General features: G+C 47.3%; 1 protein-coding gene across 3 annotated transcripts in view; it reads left to right on the top strand.

The window, feature by feature from the left end:
* TPST2 (tyrosylprotein sulfotransferase 2) overlaps positions 1 to 11,269 on the top strand; it is a 51,468-nt gene extending 40,199 nt beyond the window's left edge. For all 3 annotated transcript variants that reach the window (XM_058531675.1, XM_058531677.1, XM_058531676.1), the window contains exons 4-7: positions 2,851 to 3,049; positions 6,223 to 6,273; positions 9,157 to 9,205; positions 10,775 to 11,269. In XM_058531675.1, the coding sequence (XP_058387658.1) occupies positions 2,851 to 3,049; positions 6,223 to 6,273; positions 9,157 to 9,198 (292 nt within the window). In that variant the 3' untranslated portion in view covers positions 9,199 to 9,205; positions 10,775 to 11,269. The remainder of the gene's footprint in view (positions 1 to 2,850; positions 3,050 to 6,222; positions 6,274 to 9,156; positions 9,206 to 10,774) is intronic.
* The last annotated feature ends 2,402 nt before the right edge of the window (positions 11,270 to 13,671 follow it).

Raw genomic sequence — 13,671 nt, 5'->3', positions numbered from 1 at the left:
GGAGATCGGTTCTGCCTCTCCGAGCTGTGTGGCCTTGGGCAGGTCACTGTGCCTCTCTGAGCCTCCGCTGCCTCTGTTGTAATGGAGGAGATCTGGGAAGGGGTGGTTGGGAGCAGGGCCTTGAACTAGCTGTCCCACCTCCTAACTGTGTGGCATTGACAAGTCGCTGTACCTCTCTGAACCTCAGCTCCATTTTCCAAAAAAGTGGGGCAATCACTCCTCTCTTTTCTGAGAGAATCAGCAAACTTCGAGGATGCTTTGTAGTACGGGTGTAGTGGATAGAGGTTAAGGATACAGATTTTGGAACCAGGCTGTCTGGGTTCAAATCCCAGCTCTGCCGCTTCCCAGCTGTGTGACCTTGAGCAAGTGATTCAGCCTCTCTGTGCCTCCGTTTCCTCCTCTATAACATGGGGATCTAATCTGTCTACCTTGTAGAGCCCTGTGAGCATCAGATAGGGTGATACACATAGGGGCTACTATGACTGTTATTATTGTTATCATTTTATTGTTGCTGTTGCTTGTATTGGAATACCCATCATCCTCACCGTCGTTACCATTTACTGAGTGCCTGCTGTGTGGCAAGCACTTAAATATTATTCCTTTAGTCTCCAGAGCAACCTGAGGACATAATAATGCTCTTATCCCCATTCTACAGATGAATAAACTGAATCTCAGAGAGGAGAAGTTACTGGCCTAAGGCCACACAGCTAGCAAAGTGTGGTGTCAGGATTTGAATCCAGGTCTGGTGGGCTCCAGAGCCTGTGGTCTTAAGCTCTCCACATCCAGGACCCCTCCTCTGTCCCTCTCTTTGTCCCTTGCTCTCTGCCTTCCTCCTTTGGGGAGGCCGCCCCTCTGCCGAGACCCAGGGCACTCTCCGGCACTGTAGGATCACGGTGTGCCATCCCTGTCTCCATCCCCATCAGGCCCGGGAGTCCCTGAGAGCCCAGTGAAAGGGCAGTCCTTCCCGGACAACACCTCCCCCTTTGTTTCATGGCTGGTCTCTGCCAGGCTGCAGCCCCAAGAGCTCTTGAGCCCTGAGCAGAGCTGGGGGCTATGGCAGCTCACCCACCGGCAGTGACGTGCCCGCATGCCAGGGACCCCAGCCAGTGGGTGCTGGAACTGGGATTTTGTAAATTATCCTGACAAAACATCAGATTACCAAAGGAATACATCTTTACTGTAGGAAATTAGGGCAATATCCTTGGGAAAGGAAAGCAACCCATAATCCCACCACCTAGATTTTAATATATGACCTGCTGGTCCTTTGTAGGGCATATTAATAAAACCAGGGTCCTACGGAACATGTTCCTCTGTCACCTTATTTCACTTCGTATGTGGGACCACTTGCCCAGGGGCCCCAGCACTCTGCTACAACATCATTTTGGATGGCTGCGTAATATTCCACGACACAGACCACTGTATTCTATTTAACATCCCCTGTTGTTGGACACTTTGGTTATTTCTAGTTTATTGACTCGTATCAAGCATTGCTCCCATACATGTTCTGGGATGCTGTCTGCCTGATTTCCATCCCATAAAGTCCTAGAGATACAAGGGTTCTGGCAGAGGCCATGCACGTATTTGAGATTTTTGACTCACTGGCTAGAGTTGAGATTTACATCCGGGCCTGCAGGCTCCAAATCCATGCTGTTCCATTAGCCCGCACCCTCTCACCTCCCCAGTTCTCCTTACTCCTGGTTCTGTCTTCCTTTTGCTACATCTGTTCGTTTCTATTCTTTTCCCCAAGTTACCGCTTAATGGATGGAAGCATCTAGAAATAGGCTCTCAATCCTGGGAGTTCCCCACCCTCCATCCTGCAAGGCCCCTGAGCTATAACTGGTGAGATCTTTGTGATTCCGATGGCTTGTGAGCCTATTACAGGGGAGTAGAAGGAAGCACACAGAAGATCATGGTTGTTCCATCCTAAGAGCATGACCTTGAAAAGAACCTCAGTGTCCATCTTTAGGGGAATGGAAAAATAAGTTATGGAGGCATGCTTCATAGCTGGAAAAAAGAATGAGAGTTGAGCGAAAAAAAAAGTTGCAAACCATTACATGTAGTGTATCATTTCTGTTTTAAAAATTGCAAACAAAACCATCGATTTTCTGTGTGTCTGTGTATGGGAGAGGGAGAGAAAGAAAGCTAACACTTACTGAGACCTTACAATGGACCATATATTCTTCTATTACTAATGCATTTACTTGCATGAACTCATTTACTCCTCGAAACAGCCCAGTGAGGTGTAGGTACTATCATTATTCCCATTTAGAGATAAGGAAACGGCGGTTCAGAGAGGTGAGGTAACTCTCCCCAGGCCACACAGCCGATGTTGGTACAGCTGGCATTTGAACCCGGGCAGGCTGGCTCCTGAGTCTGCTCTTAGCTGCTGTACTATTTCAAGCACAGAAACAGGATTGCAAGGGTGTGCCCCAAAATGCCAAGACTGGGTCCCTGTAGGGAGCTGATGGCCTGGGAGTGGTGACCACAGGGCCTCTTAGCCTTACCATTAGTGTTTTATAATTATTTCTCAAGAACAAAATATCCATCTTAGTCACATAAATAAAAAGTTATTTTTAAAAATCAGAGATATCAAGGAAGCAGAATTTAAGCACCAGTGGTGTGCACTGCCCAGTACTTGTATGAACGAGTCCTCCAACTTCTCACTGCGTGCTCTTACCCCATTGTACAGAGGAGGTATGATGAGGCCCAGTGAGTTGCCTGCAGCCTACAGCTGGCCCAGGGCCAGGTACCCCCAGCCTTTGCAATTTCCCCAGAGTGACTCAGCAGGGAGCCCGCCCAGGTGCCATCTGGGTCTGCCCAGGCCCCATCCAGCCTGTCCTTTCTCTCCAGGATCGAGCGATCCACAGACCAGGTCATCAAGCCTGTGAACCTGGAAGCACTTTCCAAGTGGACCGGCCACATCCCTGGGGACGTGTTGAGGGACATGGCCCAGATCGCCCCCATGCTGGCTCGGCTCGGCTATGACCCTTACGCAAACCCGCCCAACTATGGCAACCCCGACCCGATCGTCATCAACAATACACACCGGGTGAGTGCACGTGCACACGAGAAGATGTGCTCTCAGGCTGCGGCAGGGGTGGAAGCTCCGGCTACCTGAGAAAACATTTAGTCTCTTGTTTCCCAAGCAGTTGGTTTGTTTCTATCTTATGGACATAGTGAATTGTATGACTTCTTGTATTTCCATTTTTGCTTGGGCCACAAGGAAGCTCAAAACCAATCCGTAGCCTGTCTCTTACACTCTAAAGCATTTTACAGGAGGCCCATTTGTGCACTGATTTCATCCTATTTCTCAACTCTCATTTATCCATTCCCCTCATTTCCCTGGCTGTTTGTTCCTTTGTTTGTAAAGCACTTCAAGTCTTTGTTGAGGCTGTCATAAATAAATAAACTATTTATTTTTATAAATAAAAGTCATTCCCCTTTATTGCCCCACTAGGTTTAAGGTTGATTTCTCAGACAAATGTGAGCTGAGGGCAGTTTAAATTACTTTTTGAGTTCTTCTTAGGTAGGGTGGTCAAGGGAGATGACTTTGATAAGATGTTTGTGAAGCGTTCGAGTAGACTAACCCGGGGTACAAGAACAGTTAACACCTGCAGGCTCTTCTTTATACGTTGCTGCCACAGTTGCTGGTTTACATTGGGTGCTGCTTTCTGACTTCCTTAGAGGCGCTGAGTTAGTGAAAATATTTGAAAGGGGGAGCCAGGCCTGAGGAGGAGCCCTCCTGGCGCTTCCTTCCATCGTTAAGACCCAGAGTCGGAATTTAACCTAAGCCCAGCATTTCTGAGCACCTGCTGATTTTAGGAAGTGAACATTTCTTGCCTTGAAGCCCAAAGGAGCAAAGTCATTCCTCTCTCAGTTCTCCTGTAATTCTTCAGTTGACTCAAGGAGAAGGACTCCATTTGGTGCTACCGGGTCTTGAACGCCTCTCTGATATGCGCAAGCTCGCCTTTTCACAGAGAGAATTTACTAACCCTGACTCTGGGGGCTCTGCCCTGGTAATTGAAGTGTAATTACATTAGTTATGCTTCCCCCCCCGACATCAGTGGATTTTGCAGACCGTTTATGGGTGGAAATACTCAGAGATCCGACGTAGATACCCAGACTGCATTCACAGTGTGGATGTTCGCAACCTGGATGTGGTTTCTTTTTATCATGTTATTATTTTTATTATAAATATTTATTATATTTCATTTGTTTATTTTTTATTATTCTTTAATAATAATTATTCTTTAAACTGTACTTATGTGTTTTATATGCTATATTTCACAATAAAAAATTAATTAACTGGATGAAAAAGGAGCAGCTGGCGGTGATCTGGAAATCCAGCCCCAGGGCAGAATGAGGACCGTCGCGTCCCCACGCTGTGCTCTCCTCACCAGCCAGGGGCCCCACAGCAGCTTCTCTGAAGTCTCTTTAAAAGGCTGGCTTGTGGGCCAGCCCCGTGGCTTAGCGGTTAAGTGCGTGCGCTCGGCTACTGGCAGCCCGGGTTCGCATCCCGGTCGCGCACCGACGCACTGCTTCTCCGGCCATGCTGAGGCCACGTCCCACATACAGCAACTAGAAGGATGTGCAGCTATGACATACAACTATCTACTGGGGCTTTGGGGAGAAAAAATAAATAAATAAAATTATTTAAAAAAAAAAAAAAAAAAGGCTGGCTTGCCCCCAGACTGGGGTCAGAAGCTCCCAGAGGAAGGCCTGACCTTGTGTATTGTATAAACAATTAAAACTTCTGATGAGCACTGATGGTTAAGATCAGCTCTTCGGAGCTCTGTTGTTTGTTTAAAATGGAAGATGTCTGTCGTTTTCTTCCAAACAGGTTTCCTCCCTGGGGCTTCCTCAGATCTTGGCAAGTGCCAGATGCTTGTTTAGTCTTGACAATAGTTTTGTTATTACAACAAAGATAAGTCCCCTCGTTGAAAGCCGTGTGTGAGTGTGTGTGCGCGTGTGTGTGTTTCTGTGTATGTTGTAGACACCGTGTGTTCCTGTAGTGGATCCTGGGGTGCAGTAGGCTCAGTGACTGAAAGGACCCCATTGCTAATGAAATTGTCTACACCTGCACTGTCCATTACAGCCACGAGTCACTAACTTTCTGTGGCCGTTGAAATGTGACGAGTCCAAATTGAGACGTGCCATCCGTGTAAACTACATGCTGGATTTTGAAGTCCTAGTACAAAAAAAAATCTATAAAGTTTCTCATTAATCGTTTTTATATTGATTACATGTTGAAGTATTAATATTTTTGATATATCAAGTTAAATAAAATAAAATAATTTTTAAAAAATTAAGTAATAGCTATTACTGGAATTAATTTCACCTGATTCACTTTTTTTTTAATGTAGCTGCTAGGAAACTTAAAATTACTTAGTTGGTTCACATTATCTTCTGTTGGACAGCGCTGGTCTAGATGTGCTTTATCTATCAAGAGGAAAGGCCTGGAATTTTCTGGTTCCCACCTCAGGGCCTTTGCCCTAGCTGTGTCCTCTGCCCGGAATGCTTCTCCTTCCAACCTTGGCCTGGCTGGTTTTCCCTGTCATTGAGGTCTCAGTCCAAAGGTCACCTGTTGCAAGAGGCCCTTTTTGACCACCCATCCAAAGAATTCCTTTGGTCACTCCTAATCACATCCCTTTGTTTTACGTTCTTCGTAGCACTGCCCGAGGTTTGATATGTTCTTGTTTGTGTTTATTATTACTTGTGGATCGTTTCTGGCTCCCCCTCTAGAATGGAAGCCCCAGGAGAACAGGAATTTTAATTGTCTGGTTAATGTTGTACCCCTGGAGCTTAGAACAATGCCTGGAATAAGAAGAGCTCCATAAATGTTTGTTGGATGGATGGATGGACGGATGGGTGGGTGGGTGGGTGGGTGGGTGGATGGATGGATGGATGGATTGATGGATGGATGGGTGTGTGGGTGGGTGGGTGGACAGATAAATGGATAGGTAGGTAGGTAGGTGGATGGGTGGGTGGATGGATGGATAGATGGACGGATGGATGAGGGGATGGATGGGTGAGTGGATGGGTGAGGGGATAGATGAATGGATGGGTGGGTAGATGAGTGGATGGATGGAAGGATGAGCAGATGGGTGGATGGGTTAGTGGATGAATGGGTGGATGGGAGGGTGGAAGGATATGGAGATGATGGACTAAATTTTATTTTTTAATCATTTCCATGATAGTAATATTTATGTTTTTCTTTCCTAGGTCTTGAAAGGGGACTATAAAACACCAGCCAATCTGAAAGGATATTTTCAGGTTAGAAACCCCAAGGGGAATTCTGAAGTCTGTGTATCTGGCTGTACCACTAGCTTGGACACTTGGACACTTGGACACGTCACGTCTCTAATGTGGCTGATAGTTTCCCCATCAGAAAATTGGGTGGGGGTTAGAGTTGGGCCAGAGGCTCTCTAAGTGTCTGATCCAGCCGGGGCCAAGTCTCAGCAGTCCTTCTGCCTGAGCCCCTTCCTTCACCTCATCTCCCAGCTTGATAGCAGTTGGAGGGACTTGGTGGGGACTTTCTATCAAGCTTTCTGTCTCTAGCCGTAAATTCAGGTTTATTTCAAATGGCCGTTCCCAACCACAACCCAGCACAAAATTTTCATCAGTTTACCGAAAAATGAGACACATGATGGTCATCTGGTGAGGGCCTATGTGTAATGTAGGCGTACATACGCTCCTGGATCCCCACGCCCATCCTGGGTCTGTCCGTGGGAGGTGGTCCACGTATCATATCAAGAAGGACTGCCCCTTGACTGACATTGTAGCCGTCCTCCTTTTGGTCTTAAAGTGCCCCCTTTTAAATGACGTGGTAGTGCTAAAATTAGTAGTTTCAGTTTGTATGTGTGTTTCATTTAATTTGGCAAATAAGGATGGGCCACCCTATGCCAGTCCCCAGTTTAATTATCACATTCGTGAAGTCTGATTGCCTGGGGACCACAGCTTTTGCGCGTATGTCAGTTCTTTGGGGAGGGGTCCACGCTCCCTTTGTGGGAATCAGAGACCCATCTCTTGCCACCGTGAAAAAATATTGCTGGAATTAGTCAGCACTCATTTCTTATTTGTTTTAACCAAAAAGATGATGTCACGAGAACAACCAACAGAAGCGGGGGTGAGGGGAAGTAGCCACAATCCGAAACTCTTCATTTTTGCATGTTATCCTTTCTTGCCCACCTGAGTATACACTTTTGCATCCGTTGCAGTATGAGCTGCTTGGTTTTGCTTTCTTAATATTTTTCCATCTTTTGAGTTTCATTATTGCCATTTTGGATGGCTACGTAATATTTTCTAGAATGCATTATATACCACCAGTTACTTAACTGCTGCCCTAACATCGTCCCCGATTTTTGCTATATCCCAAATAATGTCGTATGCACATCATCCTGATTTTTCCTCTCTCCTGTGGGGTGAGGGGTAGGAGAGCTGGATAGAATCATTCCCTTCAAATACATTTTTAGGGAGTGGAATCAGTGGGCAGAAAGGTCCAGACCTTTTTAAGACTCTTGAACTACAAGGCTAAAATTGTTTTATAAGAGTTGGGCCACTTTACGCTCCCCTGCAGCGTATGCCATATACAAGATATCTAGCTGACCTAGGACTGTTTTTTTGCGCTGTTAGGAGCAAAATATGAAGACATGGCATATGCTCTGTCGTCATGAACACTCCCACCCTCGGGAGAGCGGCCCTGCAAATTGGGTCAAACCTCTACTTTCCGCCCTCCTCTCCTCTGCTCTCCTCCACTGTGCACGTGACTTCACCCATTCCTAGGGAACAGTGAAGTAAGCGGTGGCACGTGCATTCTACAGAACACTGTGTGGCCACCCAAAATGGTAATCGTGATTACCATAATTAAGCAAGCAAAACGGAGCAGCTCACACGTTAGAATTGCAACAAATGCAAAAATGTATACTCACTTCCCTGGCCCCAGACCCCCTCCCCCTTCCAGGTCTTTGCTGTTCCCTCTGCCAGGAATGCTTTTCCACCCAGATCTTTGCGTGGCTGGCCTGGTTTTCATCTTCTAGAGCTTTGCTTATGGGGTGTTTTCCAACACCGACAACCAATTCTCTCATTCTCTGGTCACTGACTGGGTGTTGAATAATTCAATTCTGTTCTGACGCTGACTCCCGGAGAGAGTGTCAGACCCTGCAGGTTAAGGGCTCAGTCCCCCAAGACTTTCCCCTCACTTCAGATGCCAGCCTCAATGGGATGCCAGGCGACTCACACTCCTGCCCAGCCAGGGGGCTCCCATGACCGCCCCCCGCTCAGGTTCTCTGGAACAACTCACAGGACTCAGGAAAACACTTGACTTCCTAGATTACTGGTTTATTATAAAGGTTACAACTCAGGAACAGCCAAATGGAAGAGATGCATAGGGCAAGGTATGGGGGACAGGGTGCGGAGTTTCCACGCCCTCTCTGGGTGCACCACCCTCCAGCACCTCGATGTGTTCACCAATCCAGAAGCTCTGTGAACCCTGTCATTTAGGGATTTTTATGGAGGTTTCATTAAGCAGGCGTGATTGATTAAATCATTGACCATTTGTTATTAACTCAATCTCCAGCCCCTCTCCCCTCCCCAGAGGTTGTGGGGTTGGGCTGAAATTTCCAACCCTTTAATCATGCCTTGGTCTTTCTGGGGACCAGCCCCCGTCCTGAAGCTCTCTAGGGACCTCAGCCATCAGTCATCTTATTAGCATACGACAGATGCTTGTTACCACTCTGGAGATTCCAAGAGTTTGAGTTGCTGTGTGCCAGGAACCCAGGACAAGGATCAAATGATTATTGTTCATTACACCACAGCTTAAATGTCATCCACATGTAGTGGCCTTTTCCTAGCCACCCTATCTGAAGGAGCCCCAACACCAGTCCCTCATATCAGCCCACTGTATCGCCCGGACATTATCTTGCGTATGTGTTTGTGTAACAGGCTCTCTCCACGGTCGAATGTAAGCTGCATGAAGACAGGACTGGGTCTGTCGTGTTCACAGTATTCCCAGCACCTGGCACATAGTAGGTGTGCAGTAAATATGCCACGAGTGAGTGTGTGCCTGACTCAATGACGCTGAGAGGTGAACCTCAGGGCGGCGAGACCCTGGCATCCCCACCTGGCTGTGACCCCTTCCTCTGTGTTGTCTTCCTCCAGGTGAACCAGAACAGCACCTCCTCCCACTTGGGAAGCTCATGATTTCCAGGTAGGCCTGCGGACTTTGGTGGGGGCTCCAGCCACTTCTGAGCCCAGGAGCCACTTTTCTGAAAAGCTTGTCCTTCCAGAGCCTCCCTGGGGACAAGTGTCCACCAAGGTGGGCTGTCCCAGCCCCATCGGGAGGTTTCCATGGTGACAGGCTGGGGGAGCTATTTATAGAATCAAGGCTTAGTCTCCTAGCTCTGCATCAGGGGTGGGGGCAGGGATCAATGCAGAACCCACCAGAAAAAGGTTTGTCTGACCTCGGGGAGGGGACAGAGAGGACCAGCATGATGGGGGGATTCTAGAACCATTTTTGCACAGAATGCTGTCTGCCAGTTTGGTTTCTATAAACAGCATCAGGTTTGGCCCAAGGCAATTAATGTTCTAATAATAGTCATAAGCAGTTCTGGTCTAAGAATAACCCCCACAGCACTGGGCCAAATACTTACTCCTTATGTGTTACTCATTTAACCCTCAGCATCCCTGGGAGACAGGTGACACGATTGTCCTGTTTTTGGAGGAGAAAACCAAAGCCCAGAGAAGGGCATTGACTTGCCCAAGGCCACATAGCTACCAAATGGCAGAATTCTCCCAACGGCCGTCTCGCCCAGAGTTTGCTTTCCATGAACGATTTTAAGTGCATATTTGTCCATCCGTATTTTGCTAAAGGGTCGGGGACCGGGTTCTGTAACTTGACTTCTCCGGCCTCCATTTTCCACTGCTGGAGAATGGGGATTCATTGATGTTAGGGCGCTGGAGTTTGGGCTCCAGTGGGTGAGCTCACTTCCATATGTCCCCAGCCTCTCTGACCAGGCTCACGGGAACTTGGGGCACTCAGAGAGGTCACAACCAGCTTGCATGGGTATTTCCCTATTCTTTTAGACTGTGCAAGAGCTTCGAGCCTGGACTCTGTTTGTAGCCTCCTTTTCATATTTTTAAATAATCAGTGTATTTTTCAGTTTCTCTTTAAATCCACTTTGCACCAACCTGCAAGGCTGGAGACACCCAGTCCTGTCATTATCAGGGTTCCCCTCTTGAATTGTGCTAATCCCGGAGTTCTATTTAATTCCAAAGAAAAGAACCTCACGTGAAAGACAGTCTTTCTCCATGTTTCTCACTCTGTTCCCTCGTTCTCTTTCTGCAGATTCATTAGTAGTAGAATCTCGAACCTTCTCGTTGACAAAAGCCACATAGATTCCTCGCTTTACTCTTTAAATGAGACACCTTATACAGGGCGCTTTAGCTAATCCCTGGTATAGAAGTGCCTGGAACAAACGCTAATCCTGCCCTTGCCTCCAAACATCCATTGGCATTTATCACATAATCATTGCCATTTGCTCTTCAGAAATAAGAAAAGTATCTTTGAGGTCAAGTGGATACAGGTTGAGATGTGGGGAAGAACCCAAAAAACGTTTTTAAATTTAAATTCTCTCTGGCCATCTGCGAGGCGGATAGAAAAGCTCACTTGCTTGTGCGAATGTGTGCAGCCCATCCGTTCTGCAATCACACGTATAAATATAAAAGATCTATTTCAGAATTGCTACTCTGGGCCTAACGCAGCCTTCTTTCCTTTCAGATCTCTGCAAATGGCTTTGTTGCCGAGAGAAGAGACTTTGCATTAGAGTGGAAATCGGACCTCTACTCCAAGCATATTGCTTGCTATTAATCGCCCAAACAGGACTGCTGATGAGGAATGTATTTGCATATCTTTGCAAAGGCTGAATTGTTGAAAACTTACCTTGAGACGCTCTATCTTGGACACTCCAGGATAGAGACGGAAGAGCGTGGAAGTAGCCCGGCTTTTGAAACTTCGGTATTTTATATTTTGCCCCTCGAGAACTTTTTTTCAAGAAGCAGATTTACCATCCTCCTTAATCTGCTGGACCGCCCGGGTGGCTTTGTTTGCTGGGACAAGGCCCACCACCTGTGCCTTTCCTATTGACCCTTACTTTGAATTCAAAGAATCTATTTAAGAATTTAATATATGAGGCTTTCTTTGATTCCTCCTCAGTTCTACCCAGTTTCAAAGAGAAAAAAAAACTATTATTTGAATAAAGTGAAGAGAGACTCATTTGTCTGTGCCTTTCTTTACAGACTGAATAGATTTTTTTTCTCCATATTGAATTTGGTCAGGTGGACTGATGGCGAGCAAAGTCTAGAGAATAGATCTGTGCAAGGCACAGCTGAGCTCCTGTGTCACGAGTCCCCAAGGCCATCCTCTGGTTCAGTGATTTGCTAGAAGGACTCACAGAACTTAGAAAACCTGTTAGATTCCTGGTTATAGTTTATTACAGCAAAAGAATGCAGATTCAAATCAGCAAAGGAAGAAGGTGCATAGGGCAGACTCCAGGCAAGACCAGGAGTGAGCTTCAGTTGCCCTCTCCTGGTGGAGTCTTACGGGCGCGCTTAATTCTCCCAGCAATGATGTGCGACAACATATATGAAGTGCTGCCAGCCAGGAAAGTGCACCTGCGTGTTGGTGTCCAGCATTTTTTATGAGGCATCAGTCTCGTAGGCATGAGACAACCACATGACTGACCTTAGTGACTAAGGTCAAATGATACAGCGTGACCCAAGGGCCCCCATAAATCACATTGTTATCACTGACTATCTGGCCTGCTGTGGCCCAGGGTCCCAGGTAGACAAAGATGCTCCTATTAGACAGGATACACCAAGGGTGTAGAGGTCATCTCCCAGGAGTTGGTTAAGGGCCAGTCTTCTCTCTGGCAGGTGCAGGGTCGGAACTCTCCAAGCCGCTGAGTTAACCCCTTACTGCACAGCCTCCACATGCTGAGGGATGGACTGGGCCCAGAACGGTTTTGCATCTTTAAAGGTTACGGTGTTTCACCCACGCTCCCTTGCCTTACAGCTCCTGATAATAGTGAGGTTTTGGGAAGCCAGCGACTCAGAGTGGTTTGGGGCATGGATTTTTGGAAGCAGGCTGACTTCCCAGCTGTGTGGCTTGAGCCTTCGTTTCTTCGTCTGTAAAATGGGGAAGTTCGAACTTCACGGGCTTATTGGGAGGGGCTGATGGGTGACGCGGGCACTGGTGCCTGGTGTGTGATGAGCCCCCAGCACGAGGCAGTTCATGTCCCTTCTTGTCCCGAGACTGCAGTGGGACGGACAGTGGATGGAGCTGTGAACACAGGAGGCTCACGTCACCACTCACGGGGTAGCAGAGGACGTCCAGCCTCATTCGTTGATCCACTCATCCACTGTTGCGTAACCAACCAGCCCAAAACTTAGAGACTTAAAACAATTTGTTGTTAACTAGAGTGAGCGGTCCGATGGTGGCTGGGACTTCTGTCATCTGAAGGCATCTTCATCCTCATGTCTGGTGCCTGGGCTGGGCCGGGGGGAGCATCTAGAGGCTTTTACTGGGCATCCCTATCATGTAGCCTGTCCACGTGACTAGCCTGGGCTTCCTCACAGCATGGCAGTCGCAGAGTAGTCAGACTTCTTATATGACGGCTGGCTTCCCAGAGCAAGCGTTGCAAGAGGCAGGAAGCAGCAGAACTGTGTTGGTTAAGTGACGTGCCTGAAAGTCCTGCAGTGTCACTTCCACTGAGATTGTCAAAGTAGTCAGAGGGCCCTCTTACATTCAAGGGAGTAGAGAGACAGACTGGTCCTCATGATGGTGGAGTGGCACGGTCACAAAGCAGGAGAGCATGTGGGGTGAGAGAGATTGCTGAGGTCGTCTTTGGAAAACCAATTTATCAGCCTTATCTGCAGGTCGTCAAATAACATATGAATTCATCACATGTTCCCTTTCTTCAGTTAGGGTACAAAATAAAGACATACCTTTCCTTTACTATTTAAATTCGGATGATTCGAGGCCCCCCAAAGGCTAGGTCTCAAAAACCTCAGGCTTCTTGGGGGGTTTCCCCAGCCTCTGCCTTGGGACCAGCGAAGGTTCTTGCTACTGATGGAGCTACTCCAGGTCACCCCAAGCCCCAAATCTGGGCCTAGAACCAGGAGGACCTCTCTTAGCCATCCCCCACCCCCCATGCTCCTCCTCTGTCCTAAAGGAACGTGTTTCAGGATCATTAACATTGAGAATTCCATTCCTTCAGGTGCGAGACCCAGCCCCACCCACCAGGGTGTGCTCTTCACCACATGGCCCTACTCCAACTTCAGTGCCTTCACAAGTCTGGATTATTCTCATCTGACCCTGTTCCATTGTAACAGCTGGTGTTTTAAATGGGTTGTTGGTTAACTTTTTTTTGGAAATAATTATAGACTCATGAAGTTGCAAAAGTAATACAAAGAATCCCACGTGCCCTTCATGCAGTTTCCCCCAATGCTCACATCTTATACAACTGCAGTGCAATATCAAAACCCAGAAATCGACATTAGTCCAGTGCTGCTGACTAGACCACAGACCTTATTCAGTTTTCACCATTTTTTGCATGTGTTTGTGTGTGTGTGTGTGTATTTTCAGGGTTTTGTTACCTTTTTTTAGTGGCAAAACCT

Source organism: Diceros bicornis, chromosome 35 (genome assembly GCF_020826845.1).
Source record: "Diceros bicornis minor isolate mBicDic1 chromosome 35, mDicBic1.mat.cur, whole genome shotgun sequence".
Taxonomy (NCBI): Eukaryota; Metazoa; Chordata; class Mammalia; order Perissodactyla; family Rhinocerotidae; genus Diceros; species Diceros bicornis.
The sequence above is the reverse complement of the archived record's forward strand: the minus strand, read 5'-3'. Positions and strand labels throughout refer to the sequence as shown.